Below are 27306 nucleotides of genomic sequence, written 5' to 3'. Positions count from 1 at the left end.
AACATAAGTGACTGGTAGTAATTTTTATTCACTTATCTGATCTGAGAAATTTTAATAACCTTGCAAAAATTGGCTGGACTGCCATGTTAAAGTGAGTGCCTCCAGTTCTAATCTCAGCCTCGTGTGGGTTGTATATTAGGAAGGGTATTTCTGTTGCAGGGTTTGTTTCTCCTGCTAGTTTGATCTTTCAGGGATTAACTTTGCAGCTAATCCAACTAGTTATGAGTTGGGTGAACTTGCAACTATAACACCACAGAGAAATGGTTAGTGTTTTAACTATACTTTTATATGTAATATTGCTGAAATAATTTAACTAAATTTTGCTGCTGGCTGAAAAAACTACTCTGTATTTCTTTATTTATCCAATAAATCTTATGTGAAAAAATAGGAGGCATGAGCCCAAGAAAATTCTTTAAATCCGTTCTTGACGATTCAGATAAGTATGTGAGAATATGTTTGTTGAAATAGTAAGATTTTAATCTAGAAAGTCTCAACAACAGAAGTAATGACATAACAGTTTGCAGAAATACAGGAAGATTACTGTTGATCTTGTATAACATGAGGGTGTTGCCAAGGAAGTGATGCATTCATTTTTGTATATGTCTTCAGTGTTTACCTCTGCTAAAGAAGCATCTATATAATCTTGATTGAACTCGTTGACTAACTTTAGCAAGACTCTATAGCCTAGGCATAGTTAGCATAATAGAGATGACTGTCATTATTGCTGTTTTTAGAAAGAGCAGCATGTCTGACTGGCTGGCATCTGTTTCCCTCTTTAAGACATAACATTCAGTAGACAGTTCAATTTTCAACATGTAGGTGAGCCTTAACTAAATGTTAGTTTCAGTGAGCTAACTCACAGCTTACGATTTTGTGAGCTGAGTCACTATCTCGACATTTGCCATGGTTTAGGGAGTTATAGAAACCCTTGCATTTCAGACTGAATGGAAGTTATAGTAAGCTTTTTTTGGTGTGTGCTCTTTTGGATTGAGAGCCATGTGACTGTTTTAAGAACACCCTGTTTTCATGTATTATTAACTACCTCACTTCCTGAAAGGTACATCGAAAAATCAGAGAAGATACAGATATGGCCCAAGATTCATTACAGTGCCTGGCACAGCTGGCGTCTTTGCACGGGCCAGTCTTTCCTGATGAAGGTTCACAAGTTGATTACCTGGCACACTTCATTGAGGGATTACTGAATACTATCAATGGGTATGTATGCCTGCTCTCTAAATTTAGATGGCATCTTTTAATCTTCAGTTTGGGGTGTAGCATATCTGTGTGGAGAAGTGGTATGGCTTGCTTATTTCTGGGTATAATTTGTATGTACTGTTGAAAGAAAAGGCAATTTAAAGTAGGTAGTGCTTACATAATATGAAGTAGATTTATTGATTGAAAGTGTATCAACAAAACCTATTCCCTTTTAACATTTTTCTTAATGGCAAAAACCTGCTGTTTCTATCTATAGAATTGAAATAGAAGACTCTGAAGCAGTGGGAATTTCCAGTATTATCAGCAACCTGATAACTGTATTTCCTCGCAATATTTTAACGGCCATTCCAAATGAACTTTTCTCTTCATTTGTAAACTGCCTCGCACACCTCACCTGTTCCTTTGGAAGAAGTGCTGCCTTGGAAGAAGTGGTAAGTAGCTGCAAATAGGAGGTAATCTTTTTTGTTTCTCTCTAATTGTGATAAGCACAAGCGACAGGAGGATTTGGCTGTTTTGTTAATAACTGTTGTGAATTCAGTGGTTTTGTCCTAGATTTCTGAAATCCTTTCTAGAGAGTTTTCTTTTCATTTCATGCAATGTAATGAACAAAATTACACACTTTTTTCATCTTTCAGATTTTGTTTTGATTTAAAATACTTGTCTTAAATTTTTAATTTTAAAAAGAATGGATTAATTTAAAAATATTGAAGTCTTAGATATTGCTGACTTGCTGTTGTAGGACTTCTCTGAAAACTGTTGTAGGTAGTAAACAAGCTACAGTCCCAAAAGCTTAAAATGACTATGTGAACATATGGACAGACTGCAAATTAACTGCTGTCAAGAGTTCTGTTTCAGGGTTTCTGTTTTAAGTGAATGTAGCCATTAAGATCTGTTGTTAACTCCAGATTTCTAAGCTGTTCAGATCATGCCTTCATCACTGACACAGTTCAAACGGTAATTGTGTGTACAAATCTAGCACAGGAACTAAGAGGATTTTCTTCTCTTCTTTCAAATTTTGGTTGTAACACTAAAGACCAATGGGGAAGTCCAAGTTTTCTGCTTCTAAAAATTGCATTAGAAATAAAAACCCCTAAGGAGACCTAGTTCAAGGGAAAAAAACCCCCATAAAAATTAAGGTGAATAATCATCCACTTCAGCTATTTATATGCAGTAGATGTAGATATAAAATGAGATTATCAAGATACCAATATTTCCCTATTAACATGAGAAAGTATGATTTTTTTTTTTTCTCGTTTCGTATAATGACTAAGGTTAATTACCTGAGTTTGAAAATAATTATAGAAGTATTTAGTTACAAAGTTGACGGACATGTTTCGTTACTAGAGAACATAGGTGTGTTAATTAGCATTCATTGCAGGGCATTAAATCATCTCTTCACTGCAAGGTTAAAATGTATTACATTTGGCCCAGTGCTCACTTAAACTTTAAAGTTTTTTCATATCTTAATCAAAAAATTGGTGATTAAATATAGAGTCTGAAATACAGCTACTTTCCAGACCTTATTGGTCAAATTTTGCTCTGCTTTTGGAATTTTCTAGTAGAACATTGAACATGTGTTCTAGTGCTCACCGATACATTTAGGAATGCTCCTGAAGCCCTTATAGAAAAGATTTAGTAAAAACCACAGTCAGCTGTCATTTAAATTCAAGGGACTAAAGGGATGTTGTTTCCTCAGTTAGCCTCTTGTTACTTGAGGACTAGAATAAGCAATCATATTTAATGAAAACAGTGCTCAACATAATGCCATTCAAAACACTTAATTTCTCAGCAAAATCTTACAATAGCATGTACGCTATCTGATAAAAAGTTTATTTTGGAAATGACTAGCTAGTTATGCCTAGTAAACTGTGGCTGCTACACATATTTAATCCCATAGGTTTTGCTGAAGAAACTTCTGTCAGTATTAAATGTTCTCAGATTAAGCAGCATCAAAACGAGGATGCAAGAGGGTTTTTTTTTTGTTATTGTTGTTTGGGGGAATTTTCTCACTGTCCTTCAATCTTTAAATCATCCTGTGAAAAGAGGAACATTACGCTTTCACCCCTCCTGTTCTGTTACTGCTCTTATAGGTGTCTCAACTTCATGTTGTTTCATGCTCTTATAGGTGTCTCAACTTCATCATTTTCAGAATGATACAGAATTCTGTAGTGATGTGCCTTCCAAAAAAGAATGCTTATATCTTAACAGTGCATGAGCAATAAGGCGTGCTACCAAGACTTTCAAGTTACTGCTAACTTAGTCCTGATGGTGTAATGTGTGCTGTGTCTGTAGAAGTACTATTTTGCATCCCTGGAAACGATCTTTTGGCTTAGGAATGTCCCAGCCATGATTAATGTGTTCCCCAAGCTTCTTGCTTAGAATGTGTGTAGTGATACCTTCTGTGAGCTCATGTGCTGTCTGCAATTAAGAGCTTTTTGATATATAAAATACCATGTGTGTTGGGCTCAGTAGAGTTCTCAGAGCTTTTCAGAAATACGAAGTGCAGCAGAAGGCTGGCAGGCATACTCCTTAAGCTTTGCTGGTTAAAAAAGCTGTTTTCCTCATATTTCTGCCACTTTGTGTGCCAGCAGAACGTATCATGTGAACACAGCAGAAAGCCCATGAGGGACAAGGAATCTATTTTGCTCAAGATCTGCTATGAAAACTGTCAAAACGTGGAGGCACTGGATCAAAACATGCAAACCACTTCAAAGCAGCTAATAGTGATTTTCAACCAAGGGGGGAAACCCACAATCTAAATATCATGTTCAAACTGTTTCACATTAACCTGCCGCTTAGGGTTGGAGGGATTGACTGAAGGAAGTTTGAACATTTGCCTGAACAGCTATGCTAATGGAGGGAGAGCAGTAAGCTTCAGCAATGCTGGTTTATGGTGCAAGTTGGACCAGTAATCTCTTCCTTTAATGGCACTAGGTCTGAGAGAAAATACTTGTCCACAGCTATGCTCCACCTTGCTTAACACCTCATGCTTTTGCAAAAGTAGAAATCAAATAGTCCCTCTGAAGTAGTGAAGAGTTTAAACAGGATGTTGGATGAAAAGTCAAATTATATTTGACTTTAATTTGACTTTAAATAAAGAAACTATATCAAAGGCTTCTTTTTCTTGAACTGAATCTTAATGCGTTGTTCTGTTTCATGATATTTTTTAAGTATCATGTGATGGCAGAGATCATTCCGAATTTGGTCTTCTCTGCTGTGCTTCCAACGCTTTCTAGCTTATGGCTGCTTGACAATTTTTTGTAGTGTTCGTTCTTCAAAGGGTCAGCAAACTGTGAAGGAAGAAGGAACAAATTTCTTCTTGTTTCCTGTAGTAGAGGAATTAAGCATTTTTGCTTTAACTTTGTTGGTTTTATCTTGCCTTTCTTGAAGATCTGAGTTCTGATCCATCAGAATGATTAAGCTCTCCAGTCTACAGCACAACACTTTATCCGTAGGACATCTTCAGTAGCTCAGCTGTAGGTAATCTGAAATAAGGATTGGGATTTTTAGTAAGGTTTCTTTGGGACCGTATTGGTTCAATATGGATAAAATCTTTCTACTATTGGGCATGTACTTTATAGAGGCATATTAGTCCTAGATTGCTTATGAGAATACCTTAGAGTTAAAATAATTTTTTCTTCATGACATTATCTTCTTTATTACCTTTTCAAATAAATGAAGTGGGTGTATTTTGAGGGTATTTTGTTGTTCATAAAGACGTGTGTTTATTTGCTTATGCTCTTGATTCTTATAAATTATGAAAAGTTGTATGTGGGTTAATAGATGTAAATATATTACATACATATAAAAATATTTTAGGATTGAATGTCTGTAAATTCATGTGACCTTTAGCCAAGTTTTAAAAAGATGTGTTATGTTGTCCTTCCCAAATTTGTGACTTATGTCAGTGTTGAATGCAATTTTGCCTCTCTCCTTGTCATCTTCAGCTTTTGGTTTTGCAATTGCATCAGTGTGTCCCATATTTTAACTTATGCGAATAAGACCACTTTGCAGTTACAAAATGATGTGGTGAAGCTATCTTGAAACACTTCCAGTATGATATCAGTTCTTTCTCTTAATCAGCCAATGTTTTCTTTTCCTTGCCTGTTCATTCAACCATGTTTGTAACTTCACTGAAAGTCAGGAATTCTTGTGTCTGGAGCATGATTAAGGCCTTAATGTCTCTTTATTTCATCAATGAACCATTTTACTAAGCTCTGCTATCTGAAAGTAACTTCTGTGAGCCATCCTGTTGGTTAAAACTTGAGAAGACTTCTTAGAGGGAGTTTAGCGTCTTAGCAGCATGTTTATCTGTACAGTCACACTGGAGTTATTGGAGGTTGGATATATTTACAAAAGTTCAATTTTTACATCAAGACAAAAAGTTGATAGTTATATTAAAAATATTTTTAAAATAAATGGCCTCTTTGCTGTTTGGGTTTTTTAGTCTGCCTGTAACCCAGGACTTTGTATTTCAGATAAGTTGTTTCCTTCTGCAGCTTAAGTGCTACGTAGAAGCACATATGAATAATTAGAAACATGAAGCCTCAGCTGAAATACACCAAGTAATTGGAGGTGCAGGCATTTCCACTGTTTTTTTTGGTTTGCTGATAGAATGAGAAGTTGTGATTATTCATCAAAACTGGCTACCTGGAGTAAGGTTTCTTGAACACATGGCAGTCTTGCAGTAATTTCCTGTGGAACAGAGAATCGTCTTTTCTGTCTCTTTATTTCAGTAGTAGTGGAATACATATAAATCCATATGCAACATCAAATGAAGAGAAACAGCTAAACACACTGATAGCTTTTTAAAAGCCTAGCAAGCATGAAAGCTGCACTGACCTTTTTGATGCATTGCTTCAATCTTGGCTATCCTTAGATGGGTTTTGTGACTGATTTCTTTTTGTTTCAACAGTAGAAGAACATCTGTTTAATAATGAATATAAGCACGTTCCTGTGGTTTAGTTTAGGAATAAGATTTTTCATTTGTTTCTTTCATCTCTTACAGCTTGACAAAGATGACATGGTGTATATGGAGGCATATGATAAGTTACTGGAATCTTGGCTTACTTTGGTACAAGATGACAAACATTTCCATAAAGGTTTCTTTACCCAACATGCTGTTCAAGTCTTTAATTCCTACATTCAGTGCCATCTAGCTGCTCCTGATGGCACAAGGAATTTGGTAAGCCCTCATTTTAGTAGATTTTGATGATGACATATAGTAGCTAGCCCATGTCTTTTGGTGTGTATATATTATGTAACTCAAGGCCGCGAGTATAGAATTGCTATTTGTGGCTTTGGAAATGAAAAAATTGACAAATTTGTTACTCAGTTGTCATTTCCCAGTCTGTTTCTCACATTCTGAAGAGGAAATAAAGAAATGCAATGTTGGAAATCACTTAAAAAAATTAGATAAAAATAAACCTGTAACTCGGATCAATGTGTATCTTGCTTTCTTCCCACAGATACAGTGACTAAACTTTTGACCATCCTTCTCTGGATGTCCTTAGAGACCTGATCAAAATTCTCAGTGAAGAAATTGAAAGCCTATTTTATGATTGTTAGCTCCCATACATTACCTTCAAAGTATAATGCATAAATATCTGAAAAAATGTGGGCTGACTGTGCTCAGGATAGAAGAAACTTGGAATATCATGTGGTCCTTTAGGATAATTTGAATTCCTGGTTGAATTTTTGAACAGGTGACTGTTCTAAAGAAAGCCTAAAAGTACATCAAGTATCTCTGTAGCCATTGAGAAAGAAAGCAGATTAGTATATTTGCAAGTAGTCTGGATCTTTCTAGAATAGATTCTTATGCCGAAAGCTGGGTGTAGATGTTAGATGAATTAATTATTGCATAGATTCAATTCGATAACTGTATAAAATCTCTCTTTAGTTTGATGCTGTGCAAAGATCTCTGAGATACCTCATTCTGAAAAGCACTGCATAAAACTTAATTCTGCTATCTCGATATGTAACAGATGGTAATAACAGTGCCAAAACCAAGAGAAATATTTCACAAGAGAACTTTGAATTCATATCAGGCGGTCTTGACATAACTTGTATACACAGGTTAATTCATGTCATTCTGTGAGATAAGTCATTTATCCCATGGGTAACCTTTTAAAAGCCACAGCTGGCATTTTAGAATGCTTCTTGTTCAATATCAAAGCAGTAACAGGAACTTTCAATCCCTACTTTGAGAGCAGAGGCTCACCCTTCAGTAAACAGCTGCAACTTTGAAGCTGCCAAAAGAGAATGATTTGCTGGGTTACATAAAGAAAAGATGGGTTAGAAGCACTTGGTATAAGGAGTTGTGTGTGGATTCAGTTTTCCAGGACCTGTAGAAATAAAGCAAACTGATAGCTTTCTCTCTCTTATATTTTACTTTGTTACCTGCATAAATTTTATGAGTATTCAAGAGATTTTGAAAACTTTTAATACTGATACTTAGTTTCTACATATCATGGTTCATCTCTTCAAGGAGTAAGATCTGATTATTATTTAAATAGTTTTATAATGCAACCACGATAAACTGTGAGAAATTGAACAGTGCAACTTTGCATCAACAAAAAATAAAACTGAGATGATTATTAGTCTTCTGTTTTCCTGAGGTTATAGCATTCACTTTTTAAAGTACTTTTTTATTTTTAAATAGTACTTTTTAAACTACTATTTCCTTTCAAACAGTAGGTTATGGAAAATAATAAAAGAGATGATTTTCATTTCATCTTGAAAAATAGTACCTATTACATGATTTCTGTAAGATCTCAGACAACTGACAACAATATCTTTGACTAATGAATAGGAAAAAGCATGGAAGTTCCAGTATTTAAAATGGTTCTTGGTTTGCTATATACGTGATTTGAAATACAAATGTACTTCAACAATCTTTTGATCATTGGTTTTGGAGGCCATCTCTGTGAGCCAGACTAATTCAGTACCTTATATCACAATTCTAGCAGTGGATGTACAACAGAGCTGATTTATAAAATGTAAAGAAGCTTCTTTGCTATTGAACAACTTGTGTTTATACTATTAATAACAAGTATCAATTTTCATAAGTCCTATTCTTGAGTCTTTTCACACTGAATGTTTTTACTTGAGAGCACTATTGGACACAGTAGCAAATAGACAAATTAACTGTGTGACATTTTGCTAATGAGTTTGTGAAATGCTGGTTTTAAAACAATATGAACCCATGTTGACTCTGTTTAACTCTTCAGTGTTTAATTTAGTACAAATTTGTTGTTCATCCATGCAAAACACCTTGAAAGAAAGAGCCAAAATAATGCAGAAAACTGATGATGGTAAATTTAACAAGTATGACTCTTAACTGGTTGCTTCTAATTTTGTTGAAATAACCAAAGACTGCCAATGGTGTGGCCTCTCGGGAAGAAGAAGAAATAAGTGAGCTGCAGGAAGATGACAGAGACCAATTCTGTGACCAGTTGGCCAGTGTAGGCATGCTGGGGAGAATTGCTGCAGAACACTGTATACCTCTTCTTACAAGGTAAGTACAAAAAAAATAGTCATGAATGCAAGTCAGTAATACCATCACATATGAAAAGCCTGACTTGGCCGAAACAATTTAAAAGCAGAGCTGTTATTTTATTGTTATTTGTCCACAGTTTGTTAGAAGACCGAGTGACAAGGCTCCATGGTCAGTTGCAAAGACATCAGCAGCAGTTACTTGCCTCACCAGCATCAGGTTCAATTGACAATAAAGTGCTTGATGACCTGTATGAGGATATTCATTGGCTTATTTTAGTCACAGGTTAGTGAACAGCTTTAAATAGTACTAATTCTGGTAGTCTTGTTGCAACTGGGACATCTTAAAAAAAAAAAAAAAAGAAACCCTGTATATCAACTACTCTTAATTGACTATACCTTTTATCCTTTATGATAATTTCATCTTACATGCATCTTACTTGCAAAGTCTTTGTTTTACTTTCATCTGCCTGAATAACATGAATGTTTATCTTTAAAAGATTGATGAAATCTTTACATGAGGTAGTGTCCTTTGGAAATGCCCACAACTAATTTTGTTATAGATTTCAGCTGTGTTATCAGTCAACCTATTCAAGAAATTAGTCTGTTCATGGTACCAGTGGTATTGTCTGGAGGCACATGACTTTATAAGGGAACCAGTGTGAGATCAGGATAATGGTAGTACTCAGTGGTGGCCAAGAATCAAGTAAGTTCTAGAATTTCTCAGTGCTGATGATCCATATCCTACCATTTTGTTATATTTCAGGGAAGTTGAATTTCAGTTTTAATTTTTAGATGAAAATATTTTACTTATGTTTGCAAAATGTAATAACTATGTCTTTGTTAGGAGAAATATATCATATACTATACATTTTGTAGGATTATATTATAATATGTATTTTGTGGGATTTTTTTTTTATGTCTGATGTTGTAATCACTCTCAGATGTTGACATGAATGTATTTATAATTTTTTAATACTGTGGAATGGAGTTTATATTTGTAGCTCACAGATAGCTATGGGATCAGACATTGAAAGCTCAACTAAAGCTGGAATTAATACTATCTGGATACCAGAGTATTGTATAAAATCCATGCTTCACCTGATCTGCAGTTGCTGTGCAAGAAAAGCTGTATTATAGGATATGTATTTGATGTCTTAAAACCTCTGACAGATTTGAAATGTTAGGAAGACAGAAGTCCCAAATGAGATGGACTCAGTGGGAAAGCTGTAAAATCAAGGCTTTTTTTATCACGTAACAAGAAAAAAATTACATTAAAATGTTGATTTGGGGTGTCCCTTTCCCAGATAGTTGAATTGACTGTAGCACTTTTACATGAAGCAAAACTTACCTCTTTTTTAATTGGTTTTTAAATTGGTGGTTTCTTCTTGTTGCTTTAGGTTTTTGTCTGCTGAAATGCTTTAAGGATTCTAAAGTTAATTCCTTTGTATTTAAGCAATGTTAGTCAGGTTGTACCAACATTTGATTCTGGTATGATGTTTGCAGTTAAGCCAATGGATTCTCTAATCAGAAAGCTGTAAGTTAACCTAGGGTAGAAGGTTGTGATCACTCTTTCTTTTTTAATGTAAGGCTACCTCTTGGCTAATGATACTCAGGGAGAGACTCCGCTAATACCTCCAGAAGTAATGGAATATTCCATTAAACATTCAGCTGAGGTTGACATCAATACAACACTTCAGATTCTGGGATCTCCAGGAGAAAAGGCCTCTTCCATCCCAGGGTACAACAGAACTGATTCTGTAATTAGGTAAGGATGCATCTTGTGCTGTTAAGTTTGTTAAATGCTTTTTAAGAGAAGAAATGAGAATGTGAGGGGACTTCTGTGAATGCGAAAAGTAAAGAAGCAATACTGAAAAACTGAGCATTGAAAAAGAAGTGTCGTTTTTAACTACTATTAAAGTAAGGGCAAATAATTTAGAGGAATGGTTTTATAACAGTCATATTAAGGTAATGCTGTAAAAGAGCATTAAGAAAAGATGGAAAGGATGAAGTGTTTTTTTTGTTTGGTTGTTTGGGGTTTTTTTTAGGATAAGGAAAGGCAGGGTAAATATAGATGATATTTCAAGTCAAGGTGATCCAAGGAAGGACTGAAAAGAAAAATGAGAGTAAGGCATCAAAACAGATAACACTGAGTCAAGATGGGAACGCTGAAGTGACTAGATGGACCTAATACCTAATAGTCTTAACAGAGGACATGAGCCAAAATCTTGGAAATAAATAGAGATTTTTTTTTTTTGTATATCTCTACTGAAAATTCCTCTTTGATCTATCTATTACAGAAACTCCCTAAAATTATTTAAGTAAAAAAAGTTGATAATATATACTCTAAAATTCATGCAGCACATGTGCATCTTAAGCTAATGCTTTCCAGAGCATCAGTGAGCTTGTCTGCTGTGAATATGAGTTACTGCCCAAGCTTGGCAGTAGCAGAAGAATTGATCCTTGGAGCAGGAGGAATTTTTGTCAGTTATGTATACATATCACTGTTAGCCTATGAAAGAAGCACGAGAGATTTCCTTTCCCTTTTACAAGAAGGCTGATACCCACAAAGGACTCCTTAATTTGAACCCTCACACTTCAGAAGATTTCATTCAACTCTTAATTGACATAGAAGATTCTTCACCCAAGATTAGTTGTTGTCTATTTAAAAGTCTTCTTCTGGGAAGAAGCTAGAAAAAATGGATCTTCATTAACAATGATGTATGTGCCTAATGTTTAGAACCTTGAATACCGCTCACTGATACTGTTGGCTGCTTCAAAAAGTGGTCACTGAACAGGATTTCTTGATGCAGTGGTGATGGAAATAAAGTTAGATACAAATAAGGAGAGACTTGAGGATCTCTGTCAATAGCTCTGAAATATCTTCAAGATACAGACCACTGTCAACTCCTAAATTTCTTGTGCACTATCACATTCTTATACAACTTAATTGACATACTAAAAAAACTAATATTTAATGTCATTTTATAGGCTGAATTTATTAACATGATCACCTGATGTTCTGCTATTTCAGACTGTTTTTCTGCAGCAATAAACAAGAGACAAATAAGTGGTCATTTCTGTATTTGTTTTTTAGTATGCGTCACACTGTGAAAGCTACATAATTACAACTGATTTGCTCAGTAAACTTTCTTGTGCAAGGATGGGAGTAGCAGCTTTTCAAGCACTCCAAGTAGTAGTCCATTTGTCACAATGCTTGTGAGGATTCTTTGTTGCAATAATTTTGATGTCAAAGTTCACCTTTTAAAGCACAATTATGATTTTTTGGAGGATATTTGCCAGTCTATCCTGTCTGTCTCCCTCCCTTTCTCCTTGCATTCAAGAAACAATAAATTCAGGTGCTTTTTACTTGATTAGAGTTGAACTACTTTGTGTTATCCTGATCTTCTATTGTATTTGGTGAAAAATGGAAGAGTTTGTTAGTTGCTTTCCTTCTCCAAAAACCAGTCTCAGCGTCCTCATTGTATTTTAAATCTGCAGGTTGTTATCTGCTATTTTAAGAGTGTCAGAAGTAGAATCTAGAGCAATAAGGGCAAATCTCACACACCTCCTGAGCCCCCAGATGGGCAAAGATATTGTGTGGTTCCTCAAGCGCTGGGCAAAGACTTACCTCCTAGTAGATGAAAAGTTGTATGATCAGGTAAGGATGTAACTTTTATGAATTAATTGGTGAGTATTAGCAATAATATTATCCTGTGAATGCAGATGTCAGTGTAACTATTTAACAGTGCAATGCTAAAGCATTTTTAGTGTTAAATATGTTGTGGTTTATTTTGGAATTTGAAATTTGATGGTTTCTTCCATTTGTTAATTAGAAATATATAAGTTGTGAGGGGACTCTTCTTGCACATTTTGCTGTAAATTCGAGAATTTTTTTTTTTTTTGGTAGCCATCACCATAGCAGAATAACAATGCTCTCAGGCCACATAGTGGGTGAAACTCACTGACTACAGGAATTTTATAGGCTACTTCTGACTGTCCATCTTACATTTCATCTCTAATACAGGGGTTGCCCTTGATGGATGATTTAATGAGTAACCTGATGATGATTGAGATATTTAACACCATCACAAAGTAGTATACATTAGCTAATGTCATGCTACTTTCTCTCCTGTCCTCGTTCTCATTGAATATACCATGATTTCAAGGGTACATTCTTTGTAAATGGCAACCTCTTATCATGTTTGGACAGCACTAATCATGATTAGAATTTGATCCTGATTTTGCTTATCGAACTAACTGTAATCCAGCTGGCTCACAGAGGCCACTTGTCTTGAGGAGGTCCTATTGGCTCTAACTTTTCAAGAAGGAAGCCACCTCCTCCTCCTCCCCTTTATTTCCACTGTTGAAGCAACTAAGAATACTAATGCTTCAGGAGGCCCCTCCTTAACAAAAATAGGTATACCATAGACTTGCAGATATTTGGAATAGTACTATTTAGCTTTTACATAGAGCACAGCTAAGAATTTGTAAAGGTGCCAGCTGAGGAAGAATTGGAGAGCATGTTAGGATACATGTGAAAAATGATGTGAAGAAACAAAACAAAGTATCTAGGAAATGCACACATTTAGTTTGTGTTGACATATGGAAGTGATTGAAACCTCTATTTAAACCTTATGCTCAGTCATGTATATATCATGAGTTTTAAAGTTAGAAGTGCTAGTGATTGTGCTGACAGAAAGCCCCTGCACAATTACTAAAGAAGTCTTTGGATTTCACTCTTGAGAAACTTTTTTTTAATGACAGGAGAACAGGCAATTTCAAGGAAGCATATTTTAATGTGCCAGGACCATAGTGTGACATCTTTCCTAAAAGATGTGTAGATTAAAGGAACGATCTGCAGAAAGCAGATGCAGAAAAATTCAGTTGAAAATAGATTTTTAAAAGATTTGATCTAAATCAAGAGCTAGATTTATTTCTAATAATTTTTACTGCTGAATTTTGAGGAATTTTGTCTTAAATTCATGAAAACTCTTCCAGGAGGTGATTTTTGGGATCTTTCTTTTGATTATTAAAGCTTTTGAACTTTCTTTGGCCTTAAAAACTAGACATACTCAAACCAGGTTTTGTAATGAGGTAGAAACTTTTTTTTGTTTTAAGTGTTGTGCTTAAAATTGCAAAATAAATTTGGCAAAGACTTTTGTATTACAGGTATTCTTTGCCTTTGTCTATGTAACATTTGTGTAATTTAAGTAGGAAGGAAGTGACAGCCTGAAAAGAATTTGCTGACAATGATTACCATACACTTTGGGCTTCTGGCTTCTGTAAAACTCACTCATTTTAATGCTTTTCTTATAGATAAGTCTGCCATTTAGTACAGCATTTGGTGCTGATACAGAGGGTTCCCAGTGGATTGTGGGTTACCTTTTAGAAAAAGTGATCAGTAACCTGGCAGTGTGGAGTTCAGAGCAGGACCTTGCAAATGATACTGTACAACTGCTAGTAACATTAGTGGAAAGGAGAGAGCGGTAAGTTGCTATACCTCTGGAAGTCAAAAAATTTCTTTTGCTTCCTTTAAAGTTTTTTGGCCAAAGTAATCCAGATACAGGGCACTTCATATTTATGTTTCTGTAAGTCAAATTACTTTAGTAACATACTATAACTGAGAAAAACCCCAACAAACTTGTCTAACAAAGTGAGGAGTGAGACCTATATTTGACAAAACATCACCAAATTTTTATTATTGTTTAGACATGTACTTTCCTTACCTTATCTTTGTGCCTCACTCTTAAAGTGAGAAAGGAAAATTCTCCTGGTCTCCCCTCTTATTGCAAGGATTTTTGTGTTGTTAATTTTTGTTGATTAAGAGTTCAGATATTGGCTAAGCCGGTATAAAATGTGTTTTTTAAACATATAAATTTTTTTTTTTTAAATCCAGGATTTCGTGGATTCAGACAAATTACAGAAAGTTTTCTTTGGTATTGCATACTGTGAAGCAGGAAATTCATTAATGTTTTAATTCTCTGAAATTACATGCAATCATACATTCACAGTCTGATGAAAGACTGTTCTGAAGCTTGAGGATTTTAAATACTTGAGGAATTTTCTTTTAAAAAAATTTAAAACCCACAGGAACCAGTTTTGGAATAAACTGCTTATTTTATCATGACATAATGAGACTAAGCTTTTAATCCATGCAATATGTCCATTAACTCTGTGTGTGTATATGTGCATAAAACTAAAGCACTTCCCTGCTTTTCTCCCATATGACTTGATCTATTTTCAGAGTATATGCTTTAGAAATCTTAGAGCTGCGGCATTAGTAAGATGAAAATCAAAAGGCAATTTAGCCTTAGAATAAAGGAATTTTTTTCAAAAAACCTAACAAACTTCTGACAACTGCTAGCAACCCGATGTGCTCTATTCATATAATTTTGTGAAATCCTTATTTAAATTGTTTTTTCCATCTTTTAGGGCAAACTTAGTCATTCAGTGTGAAAACTGGTGGAATTTAGCTAAACAGTTTGCAAGGAGAAGCCCTCCTCTTCACTATTTGTCCAGTTCTGTGCAGAGAACACTAATGAAAGCTTTAGTTTTAGGAGGTTTTGCTCATATGGATACAGAAACAAAGCAACAATACTGGACAGAGGTAAGCTGTTTTGATGCTTTTATTACCTCCATCTTAGCAAGCAGTACAACAAGGGAATTTTATGGTGGCACAAAGTCAACTGATACAGCATATTTTTATTTTAAACATCTCACTAATTTTAAAACTTATTTTCTTTTTGAAGGTCAATAGTCATATGTCTTGTATCTAAATTGTATCTAAAACATCTCCACCTAAACAGAAACCTCTAATAATTAACTTGAAGCTTTGCGAAGCAAACGGGATAACAATATGCTTAAATGAGATTATTATAAAAGATACAATAATTTTCCTTGAACTGTACCATTTCTTCTTCTATTTTAATTTGTTGGTGTTATGAATTATTTAGTTATTCACTTAATGATAACGACAGTAAGTAAAAAGCTAACGTGGAACATAACGAAGAGCCTTGACCAGCTCTTTGTACCCTGGCTCCATGAAAGCTCTGATATTTACTACCAGAAAGGTTGGTGCAAAAAAGTAGCGGAAGCACCAGAGGAGTTTGTAAAGCATTGACCTTCTGAGAAAACCTGGCCTTTATTAGCAGAGATATGAAATTAGTGATTTAAGGTACGACTATAATGCACTGGAAGTAATTGGAAAAAACAATTATTTTTATGGAAGTTTTTAAATTGTTTCTAAACACAGCTGATGACAAAAGTGATTGCGCTATTTAGAATCGTAATATGGCAACAATAACTGTGAACATTAATCCTTATGCTTTGATTGTTAGCAATTTTTACCCCTAATACTGCATTTGGAAGAGAACCAAATAGTGTGAGCCAGAGAAGGTCATTGTCATTGGTTTAAACACTACAAAATAACCGAAAATACTTATGGAGGTACCATTTTGGAACCTGTGGGCAAGTAATGATGGATAATGAGAAGCACTAATCAGTACCACTTGAACTTATGTTAATGTGGCAGACAATAACATAATTGAACCATTGGAAACTGGAAGTGATTGATTCTTGTACTGCCATGCCAAAAGCAACCGATGAGCTTGCCAAATTACTTGAACCTTACATCTCATATGGTAGTATGCATATCTTAATGCTCCTTTTCTAAAAAATTTCAAGGTTCTTCAGCCACTTCAGCAGCGATTCTTGAATGTGATAAACCAAGAAAACTTTCAGCAGATCTGTCAGGAGGAAGAAGTGAAACAGGAAATCACTGCTACATTAGAAGCACTCTGTGGCATTGCTGAGGCTACCCAGATTGATAACGTAGCAATTCTCTTCAATTTCCTAATGGACTTCCTTAATAATTGCATTGGATTAATGGAAGTATACAAAAACACACCAGAGACTGTTAATCTCATAATAGAAGTCTTTGTTGAAGTTGCACATAAACAAATTTGCTATCTTGGAGAGGTAAATACAACCAGAAGGGGAAGGAGGGAGAAGAGTGTTTGCGTGTGTGTGTGCATACAGTGCTATTCCTTAAACAAAATAAGGTGTGGTGATTTTTGTATAGAGAAAGAAAGAATATGTGTTCACATCTGTTAAGGAATTCCTTTGTTTTAAAACATATGCTTGCAAAGATTAAAACCAGGATATTTAGACTGTTCGTATACCAATAAATTTAAGCACAATTTATCACTAGTGTAACTATGCATAGGTGACAGAAGAAGACAATGTTGAGTACTTTTTTCTAACTGTATCAAACTTTTCGAAAGTCTGGTTTAGGAGAATTGCAGCACTGTGACAAATGTATGTCAAAGAGACAGTGCTTTGGTCCTAGACAAGGCATTAATAGTAATATCAAGAAGTTAACAGTTAAAATAAATTTTGAGTCAGTGCAGTACGCTTACATCTTTGCACCATTGGCTAATTTTGCTATTGCATCTAGAAGAGTTCCAACCTATTCCAAACTGGATATGCACAGTGTAGTGTGGCTCGAAACTTCTGTAGCTGAAGTGTGTCCCCAAGGGATTTTGTTGGTAATCTAGTTTGTGAGAGTGTGTCAGCCTGTCCTAAGCCACTCATCTGGTTTTTTTTGTTAAGATTGAGAAATCGATAAAAGTAATGTTCTGCTGTTTCAATCAATAGTGTTCTGACCGTTTAAGGTGGCTGCTTCCTTGATGATTTTGTGTGCAATTGTTACAAAAAGTGGTCATATATTGAAATTAAAATCTTGAAGAATTGTCTACCAAGTAATGCCATCTTAAAACAAAGTGTGTCACTTTTAGCATATGGAAGTTTTCTTACTATGTAACATTGTTTTATAGGCCAAAGCCATGAACTTGTATGAGGCCTGCCTAACTCTGCTCCAGGTGTATTCTAAGAATAATTTAGGTCGACAACGGATAGATGTTACAGCAGAAGAAGACCAGTACCAGGATCTCCTTCTTATTATGGAGCTTCTCACTAATCTTCTATCAAAAGAATTCATAGATTTCAGTGATACAGGTATTAAGGAACTGGTAATTGCTAAACCACAACTTGTGTTCTGAACTGAAAGAACCATTGTGGGAAATGTGTTCAATCCACGTAAAGTGAAAACTGAAGTTTAGGCTTGACTAGATCAGGATATGGAAATTACTATTTAATGTGCCAGTAGCAAAGGAAGGACTTTCCCTAGTATTCTGGCATCTGAAAATGTTATTGCTCTCATAAAATAAATAGGGCATATATAAAACAGCTTGAAATTTGAATGTTGCAAGTCTGAACATGTAGTAGCAACAGTTTTATAACTAAAAGCCCATAGCGAAGTTGGAGTAGTAAATTAGTGCAAGAGGGCAGGTGGATTGTCTTCTTAGTATAGGATTCAACTTTTGTGAACTGCTGAGATCATTAAAATTCCATGATGTTTGAGGGTCTTCTGTTTCCTCTTTCACAGAAGGTGTTTTATGGTTTGTGGGTGTAATTAAGGGTACCTTTTTGTATCGCAGCCTTTTACTTTTTTACGTGTATTTGCCACTTAAAATTGCATTTCTCCTGAATATCATCTGCCAGTTCTAACTTAGCTGTTGTGCATCGCTTCTGAATAAGTGAAACCAGATTTGCATAGTTCAGATCTCACCATGTCCTATACATCTTGTACAGAAAAGAACATAGGCAGATTCAGTTTGATACCAGGCATGTTTTGATGTTGTTCATTGCTTTTCTGAGGTACATCTTAGAAGAGAGAACCTTGTGCTCCAAAATTCAGTGCTATTTCGTTCTGTTTTTTCACCCTGCATGCACAACACAAATACAGAACCAGATTTAGACTTTGTCTGTTGAATGGACAACCCAGTGCTATGTAATGTATTCTCTTTGAGATCTGGATGTTAATTGTGTGGAAAACACTGTAAAATACTTACCACAAAACTAAGTAATGTGAACAAAACCTAAATGTAATACCCAGAGATCAAATGTTTTGCAAGTTGTCTGCATACTGCTGCTGACTCAATGCAGGAAGGTCACTGCCAACTGATGGGAGAAATGTAGATCTTGCCTGTAACTGGAGAAAACTTGGCAACATCCAGACTACAGAATTTTCTGTATTTACTCTCCTATTCTTTTTCTCCTTCTGTTTATAAAAGATATTAAAACATATGTAAATATAATATATATACACACACATATATGTATAAAAATGCAGTAATACAAATTAATAATTTGTATTAACTGTCTGTGTGAAGGCACGAAGCAGCTATCACTAGAAACAAATGCAATGTTCTGTAATGGGAGGGAGCCCTCAGAGTATCTGAAGCGTTCTAGTTTAGCATGCCATCTGGTACAAGTGATTATGAAATGCTTAGTCCTAGTGAATAAATATAGAGTGATGTGACAGCCTCCACTCACTAAGTTTCTATTTTAATACAGTGCCTCATGTTTTTGTTCAGAGAGAGGGGAATAGTCCTATTTTTAAAAATGTCTTTACTATAAAGAAATAGGACTCTTCCTTCAATATGTTTAATCCTCCTTTTACACAAAATAGTTTTTGTCTTTTCTGTAGACGAAGTATTTAGAGGACATGAGCCTGGGCAAGCTACAAATAGATCTGTATCAGCAGCAGATGTTGTCTTATATGGGGTTAATCTAGTTCTGCCTCTAATGTCCCAAGATCTGCTGAAGGTAAGTATGTTTTTACACAGAGCTGCTAGAATATGAAAGCTTTATAGTAATGAGTTCCCAGAATTCATTCCTATATGCATTCTACCTCCATAAGTTGAGTTTTCTAGGCTTTATAAATGTAAATAACTGTTCCATAGTTCTAGATATTGTTTGAAAATGTTATAAGCTGAGAAGATGTATATTTGAAGGTTCTAAACAAAACTTTTTTCTTCTAAAAGCGAGTGAGCAGATCCACAGCCAAACCTGAGATGTGGCTCACGGAATCCTTTTTCTGATAGTGTCAGAAATGTGATGGGAAGCATAAACAATGATATTAGTTAAAAGTAACTCTTTATTTTTACAATACAAATGGCTTTCATATTGTCAACATCAGCAGCTTGTCAGTAGAACAGTAAACAATGGGATGACAGCATTTCATGGGGTGCACTGTGTTAATATTTTACTTTGAATCAGGGAAGACTTCTGTGCATCTCAGTTGTCCCCTCCTTACATGCCTTCTCATCCAGTACACTTGCTGAGCGAGAGGGCTGTGCCTATTTTAGATGAAACAAGTCAAAGGATGTACCCTGGAAGCCCCTCTATTGTGCTTCAAATGCTCACAAGGGTTTTACCCCACAGAACTATATTTGTTAATGTCTGAAGTAAAACTCTTAGAATTTGTGTAGAGCAGATACCAGACTCTCACCATCAACTGTTTAGCTTTCACAATCTTTTTTTATTGTACCGCAGTGTTTACTAATAAAGTTGTAGCCATTCTAATGACTGAAGTTGCTTCCTAAAATTGTCTCTTCTTCTTCAGTGCAGAGCATCAGTCCTGTCTCTTTGTACAGTTGAACACTATGCCAGAATAATTATATGATTAAATCTAAAAATAACATGTTTTTCTTTTGACAGTTTCCATCCCTGTGTAACCAATATTACAAATTAATCACTTTCATCTGTGAAATATTCCCTGAGAAAATTCCACAACTTCCAGAAGACCTCTTTAAGAGCCTAATGTACTCACTGGAGTTAGGGATGTCATCGTATCCTTTATAGAATTTGGGAGTGTTTTAAAAAATCTAAGTTGCTATAAACAACTATAAGAACATGTTAAAAAATCTCATTTTTTATCTTTTTTTTTTCCTTTTCTATCAGTATCTGTATCTATAATTGTATATTGATAACTGACTCTTACTCTGCTCTCTGGGGATTGACAGTTTCACTGTAGTGTCTATTAGAGATTCTCGTATTAGCTGAATTGCCTCTGACTTGTGCTTGGGGGCAGCCTTTAAGTAGTTTAGCATGTAAGTTTTTTCTGGCAGCCATTCCTGCCTGCTCCATTACTTCATTTCATAGTGTGTAACTTCATAAGCCTTCAGCTGGTATCCCAAAGCCATTCCTGAATTAGTTTCTCAGCTGGTAATGTAAAACATTGCTGCTGTTCTACTGGGCTGGCTCCAGAGCATTTCCTGTCAGGGTGCCAATGGGCTCTCCCTCTCATAATGAGAGTACCATTTTCTCTAATCTGTGGCACGTGTCAGAAACAGATGAGCTTGACCATAAGGGACTCTTTCTGAAAATGTTATGTCAGAGAGGGTTATGTTACCTTAGGGCCTGTAGCTAATAAAAGAAGGCAATGAAGTTAAATTCTTCTTCCCCCTCTTTTTCTAGTTGTTTGTTTGTTTGAGTTTCTTTTTATTTAATTTTTTTTTATCGACAGCTTTATAGTGAAAAGAAACCTTGGAACATACAAGCATTTAAAATATTTTCTATTTCTGTCACACCTGGGTAGTTTTTTCACAATCTAATTGAAATCTGACTTTGATTCTTTAATGCCCATTATCAGAATGAGCTCAGAGGTTTGCCAGCTCTGTCTGGAGGCTGTAACACCATTAGCAGAACAGTGTGCAAAAGCACAAGAAACAGATTCAACTCTTTTTCTAGCAACAAGGCACTTTCTTAAGGTAAGGCATCTGTGTTTCCTGTTACTTTGCTTTTTTGAATCCAGAGGCCAGACAGTGATGAAATCCAGATTAATCAGGATCACACATATAGTAAGAAACAGCCTATTACCTTAAAAAAAAAAAAAAAAGGCAGTTTAATAAGAAAGAGGGCATGAAGAACTGAAGATATTGGTCTAGAGTACAAAGGAGGATAGAGGTGTAAAGGGAAGCAATCCCTTAATGCCAATAAACAAAAGACTGAGCTTCTCAGAATGCAATTTATATTTACCAATGCTCCACATGTGAGCTCTAGAACTGATTGACAATTTTAGCAGTTATGTCTACTGTGAAAAGAAAGCTACCAGAATTGTGTGAACTGGAGACTGAGTAGAGCACTAAAACAAAAGACATAAAAAAGTTCATAGTTGAGAACTAGAAAGAAAATGCTGATATTTATTCAGTGTATCTAATAAATTACTCATTTTCTTAATATCACATTTAGTACTTTCCTTTTAGGACCATCCAGTTCAACTGAATTTTGGAGTGACCTGGTAGCAATCAGGTTCCTACTAATTAGCAACAAAGTAATTGTGGAATTTGTGTGCTTGTCGTCTGATTTTTGTATAGACTTCAGTTAAAACACATATTGTTCTTCGCTTAAGAAGTCTTTTCTTACGAAACTGATATTGGAACTTCTGGGGATTGCTATTAAAAGGATGCATCAACCAAGCTGAGAGAATGGGAAACTCTTGAATAATTTTGTCTTTATGTATCTTCTAAGTTAACATAGCTTCGTGCCTTATTTCTAAATTTCCACTTAAAATTATAATACTGCTTTTATTAATCTGTCCCCTCTTTGACTTTCTGTGAGTCTCCAAAACTTGAGGAAAAAGTTCTATGTTTTATTCTGGAAGAGCGATGGCTTTTTTCATTATTTCTCTGGCATATCTGCAGCTTTTGGAGAAAAATACAAGAGGTGCCATTTCTCTCTGAAGAACAGTTGATATAAATCAACAAAAGGTTTCAGTGCTTTAAGATATGAATGTAAGGTGTTAAACCAAGACTTAACTTCTAAAAGAACTTGGCTTCCAAATTACTGGTACCTCAATTTAAAAAAAAAAAGGGGGAGGGGGCAACAAAGCAAACAGCAACCTTGCATGCTTGTAAGTACATGTTCATTATTATTACCAGAAGTGAAGATGACTTTCAGCAGCATATGTTGATAAAGTAGAAAGTTAAGTTTACACTTCTGTAACTACTTCTGTTTTGTGATTTCAGATGGTTTTTGATATGCTGGTACTTCAGAAGCACAATACAGAAATGACAACTGCAGCAGGTGAAGCATTCTACACATTAGTGTGTTTGCATCAGGTATGGCATTTAGACACACCCTGAAAAGAAGTAATTTGTTAAAGGAGAGTAGTTAATTACTGTGTGCCTGGTAAATCATAGAATCAGTTGGGTTGGAAGGGGGAACCCTCAGGTCTGTAGTCCAACTTCTTGCTCAAAGTGGAGTCAACGTTTAATTCAGATCAAGCTGCTCAGGACTTTCTCCAACTGTGTTTTGAAAACCTGCAAGATGGATATTTCAAAGCCTTTTTAAGTGGCCCGTTATTCAAGTGCTTGATTATCCGTATAATATGCTTTTAGCACCTGCCAGACAGACTTGTTGACCCACCACTGGATTCATTCAAGTTCATCAATATCCTTAAGGAGCCCGAAACTAGACACAGTATTCCACATCTAATCTAACAAGTGCAGTGTAAAGACAAACAGTAAATACAGCCCAGTATGCAGTTAGTGTTCACTGCTGACAGGACACACAGCTGACTTGCTTAGCCTGCTGTCCCCAGGGCCTTCAGGCCCTTCTTTCAGCAGAACTGCTCCCCAGCCTGTCAGTTCCTGTATTGTTGCAGGCGGTTAGTCTGGTTCAGCTGCAGGACGTTGCATGTGTCCTTGTCGAGTTTTGTGAGTTTCCCGTCAGCTCATTCCTCCAGCCTGAGTAGGTGGCACTGAATGTCAGTCCTGCCCTTGAACGTACTGGCTGCATTCCCCAGTTGGATTTCATCTCAGACTTGAGGAGAGTGAATTTCCTCTCCTCATCCAGGTCACTGACTAAAACACTTAAAGGGACAAAGTCCAGATGAGAGCTCTGAGTGCTACTTGTAACCATCTTTCAGGTGGAATATGAGCCATTAACCTCAAGCCTTTATAGGCTGATGATAGAGGTGTGTTTTCACCCATGTAGTAGCCCACCCATTTAGACAAGAAAATGCCCTCTTAGTTACAAGGATGTTGTGTGTGACTGCTAAAGACTTGCTAACATCAGGCATCCACTGCTCTTTGCTTATCCACAGATGTAGTCATTTTGTCACAGAAGACACTTTGGTAAAGCATGATTTATCACTGGTAAATCCACACTGGCTCTTCTCAATCCTTTTCTCTTTCACATGCCCAGAGATAGCTTCCAGGAGTACTTCATAATTTTCTCAGTCATTCTAAGATGATAGAGAGCAACCTTGTAATGATGTGAGCAAGCTTTCTGAACCCTTGGATAGATTCTCTCAGGTCTCGTGAGCTTGTATGCATCAAGATTTCTCAAGAGATTACTGGGTTGATCCTCTTTACTATGGATAGTTCCTCTCCTCCTTGAACCCTGTCTCTAGTCACAAAGGTCTGGAAAAACCTGTCAGTGAAGACCAAGGCAAATAAAGCATTGATTCCTTCATCCTTACCTTTTGTCTACTATCATTAAAGCAGCTGTTCCCATTCAGCAACAGAACCCATATTTTCTGTATTCCTTCTTTTACTGTTAAAGTACTGGTAAAAGCTGCTTTTGTTGTCTTTGATGTCCCTTGCTAAATTCAGCTTTAGATGAACTTCATTTTTCTGTCATTGTTCCTATCCAGACAATGTTTCTACTTTCCTCCTTTGTAGCTGTCCCTGCTTCTATTTCCTGCATGTATTGTCCTTGCACTGCAGTTCAGTCGTGAATTCCCTGCTTAGCTGAGTTGGTGTCCTTACATGTTTATATTGCTTTCTTCAGTGTCTGGACAGGCCATTCTTGTGCTTGGAAGAGGTTGTCCTTAAAGACCTGTCAGCTCTCCTGAGCTTTTTGTTTCCAGAGCTCACTCCCACAGGATACCACCCACCAGTCTCTTGAATAAGGTGAAATCTGCTCTCATGATGTCCAGGTTCTGTACTTGGCTGGTAACCCATCTGGTATTTGAGCAAATGTCAGAGAGATAATCTCTTTTAAGTCTGATCTGGAAACTTCCTCAAGTTGCTTGAAGATGACTCAGTCCACTAAAAACCACTGATTTGTAGCAAGACCCCACCATGATGTCATCTTTGTCACCTCTCCTCTGATCATCATCCATAAACACTCAACTAGATTGTTGCCCTGTCTGTAGAAGAGCATCCTTAATTTGAGCTGTCCTTTCACAGAAGTGGCAAGCTTCTGTCGTCTTCTTCTGTAAAGAGCCTCCATCTGTCCCTTCAAACACTCCAGTCATGCCACCTGTCCCACCACATTTCAGTGCCTGCAGTGATGTTGCAGCTCTGTACCTGCACTTGGAGCTCTAGCTCCGTCTGTTTCCAAAGCTGAATGTATTGCTACACAGACATTTGAGACTGGCCTCCTTTTATCATGTTTAATACTTCCCAATGAGCACCATTAAACCCATCACACTTCTTTGTGTTCTTAATACTCTTGGTCTCTGTCTTCTCACTTACCTGCAAGCTGTTACCACCATCCCCCAACATACCCTTTAAAGCCCTTCCTGCCAGGTTGGCAAGCCTTTGGCAAAGATGTTCCTAAGCCGCTTTGTCCTAGGGATCCTCTCTCTTGCTAGCAACCTTATCCCTCAAAGAGGGACTTGTGATCATGTAAGACAAAAAGATCCTATGATATCACCCAGAGGTGGCAAATTCATGTTGTGTCTACCTCCACCCAACCCCTCACTGGCAGAATTGAAAGGAACGCCATTCTGGCTCCTGTGTCCTTCACCCATGCTCCCAGATCTCAGTCACTTTGGAATCACTCCAGTTTTGTGTGTCCCTTGGCAGTGTCCTTCTAGTCATGTTTGACATGTTTCTTTGTTGTCTATTTCTGTCCAAGTAAGTATGACAGTAAGTAGGAAGCTCTTAGAAAGGAATCTAACCTCTCTATCCCAGAGAGGGGACCCTAGAAAATGGAGACCCTGTGGGAGGAGATGGTTGGTATGGCACACCAAACACAAGACAGGCATGAAAAAAGAGCAGTCCAGTTTGCAGGAATAAACCTATGCTAAGAAAGAGCCAGAAGGCCCTTTGAGTGTGTGCCTGAAATTGTCATCTTACTCTGCACTGCAAAGCACTGTACCTAGCTTTGAAGACTTCTTTAGCCTTACAAAAATACCCAGCCTGGATGAAGGACTTTATCTGGTTTGGAGGTAGGTGAAAGGCTGTGGGGTCCATAGTTGCTGCTGGTACAATAGTCAATGAAACTGGCTAACAGGTGAGGAAGTATTGATAGTTTTCTGTCACAACTTTTATTCTGGATCTTGTCCTGATGAGAGAAGTTGTATATACTGTATCTTTTTTTTTTTTATGTTTATTTAACAGGCTGAATATTCAGAGCTAGTTGAAACATTGCTATCAACTCAGCAAGATCCAGTAATTTACCAGCGGTTAGCAGATGCCTTCAACAAACTTACTGCAAGCAGCACTCCTCCTACACTGGACCGTAAGCAGAAGATGGCCTTCTTAAAGAGTTTAGAAGAATTTATGGCAAATGTTGGTGGACTTCTCTGTGTAAAATAAACAACAAAACTCTATGCCTAATTTAGACCCTTTCTGCGAAATGCACTGAGAAATGCTGAATGCTGACTAAATCTTGTACCTGTCTCTGGGTTCTTTGCAGCCATCTCAGATTCTAGAGAGCCTGGAAGTTTGAACATAACACAGTGGAATAGGAGAGGTCAACTTTGAATCAGCTTCTGCTATTATGTGTTAGCTGCAATCTGTCATACTTATGTGTGGGAGAGAATGAACAGAAAATTTGAATTTAATTTTTTTCCATATATGTGCAAACAGATATGGGCACAAGGAAAAATAAATGCAGTGCCTTTCCCCCTGCACTGGTTTAAAATATGAGTGGTCATATAAACATACAGATTTCTTTTCTACCCAAAATCATGTTAGAGTGTGATGTAGATACATGTAAAGCTCTAAACAGTTTAGCTGATTTTAAGCTTTATTTTTCTTCTCTTTGAGTTTGTGTTCCAATGGGGAAGAAAAACCAAATGGCATTTTAACTTGTGTTCAGTTCTGTTTTTCTACATCAACCCAACATTGCATGTTTAATGCAATGCATGTTTTTACATTATGTTCTGCTGCCTAAAGTTCAAAGAAAAAAAGGTGTATATTTTTGTTCCCCTAAAATGAACTTTAGGAACTGTAGCCATTTCATTGCCTTAATTTAAAAGAAGAAAAAAGCTCATATACTTTAGGTAAGAAATATAAGGCAAGATTTAAGGCAAGATTTGACTCTTCAGAGTTGGTTTGGGATGTTGGCACTGAGCTGCTGTGTACGTGTTGCAGCCTTTCATGATGATGTGTCATTTTGGAATGAGTGTCTAATGCAAGGTTCGTGTGTAATTTTACTTTCAGTATCTGTTTTGATTCTTAAGGGGTTGCACGACACTGCAATGTATTTCTACACTGAACTGTTTGCTTAAGCAATAACAACCCAAAAGGTGTGAACTACCGGCAAACTTTGTAAAGTTGGGGCATTAGCTAAAACAATTATGCTAGCACAGGGGCATCAGACCCTTTTACTCAAGGTTTGTGTTTGTTTGACTCCAGCAGGGAAAGGTAATTGGGGATGTCTACTGGTGTGGGAGATTTTTAGTTTTGCTGAATCTAGCTCCACTTCTGCAGAGCCCTCCCAACTGCTCTGCTCTTGCTTGGTTTTTTGTATCAGCACTTTAGCTATTAGAATAGCAGAATATAGTGCCCT

The 27306-nt window shown here is 36.4% G+C and overlaps 1 protein-coding gene across 1 annotated transcript in view; it reads left to right on the top strand.

Moving 5' to 3' along the window:
* XPO4 (exportin 4) overlaps positions 1–26579 on the top strand; it is a 74039-nt gene extending 47460 nt beyond the window's left edge. The window contains exons 8-23 of the mRNA XM_018071321.2: positions 1058–1215; positions 1472–1646; positions 6224–6400; positions 8589–8731; positions 8850–8995; positions 10300–10477; positions 12211–12370; positions 14029–14198; positions 15145–15319; positions 16396–16689; positions 17547–17727; positions 19262–19380; positions 20275–20405; positions 21209–21326; positions 22584–22676; positions 25911–26579. Of these exons, the coding sequence (XP_017926810.1) occupies positions 1058–1215; positions 1472–1646; positions 6224–6400; positions 8589–8731; positions 8850–8995; positions 10300–10477; positions 12211–12370; positions 14029–14198; positions 15145–15319; positions 16396–16689; positions 17547–17727; positions 19262–19380; positions 20275–20405; positions 21209–21326; positions 22584–22676; positions 25911–26108 (2616 nt within the window). The 3' untranslated portion in view covers positions 26109–26579. The remainder of the gene's footprint in view (positions 1–1057; positions 1216–1471; positions 1647–6223; positions 6401–8588; positions 8732–8849; positions 8996–10299; positions 10478–12210; positions 12371–14028; positions 14199–15144; positions 15320–16395; positions 16690–17546; positions 17728–19261; positions 19381–20274; positions 20406–21208; positions 21327–22583; positions 22677–25910) is intronic.
* Positions 26580–27306: the final 727 nt, after the last annotated feature.

This window comes from Manacus vitellinus, unplaced genomic scaffold, assembly GCF_001715985.3.
Source record: "Manacus vitellinus isolate BGI_N305 unplaced genomic scaffold, ASM171598v3 scaffold_2_pilon, whole genome shotgun sequence".
Taxonomy (NCBI): domain Eukaryota; kingdom Metazoa; phylum Chordata; class Aves; order Passeriformes; family Pipridae; genus Manacus; species Manacus vitellinus.
The sequence above is the reverse complement of the archived record's forward strand: the minus strand, read 5'-3'. Positions and strand labels throughout refer to the sequence as shown.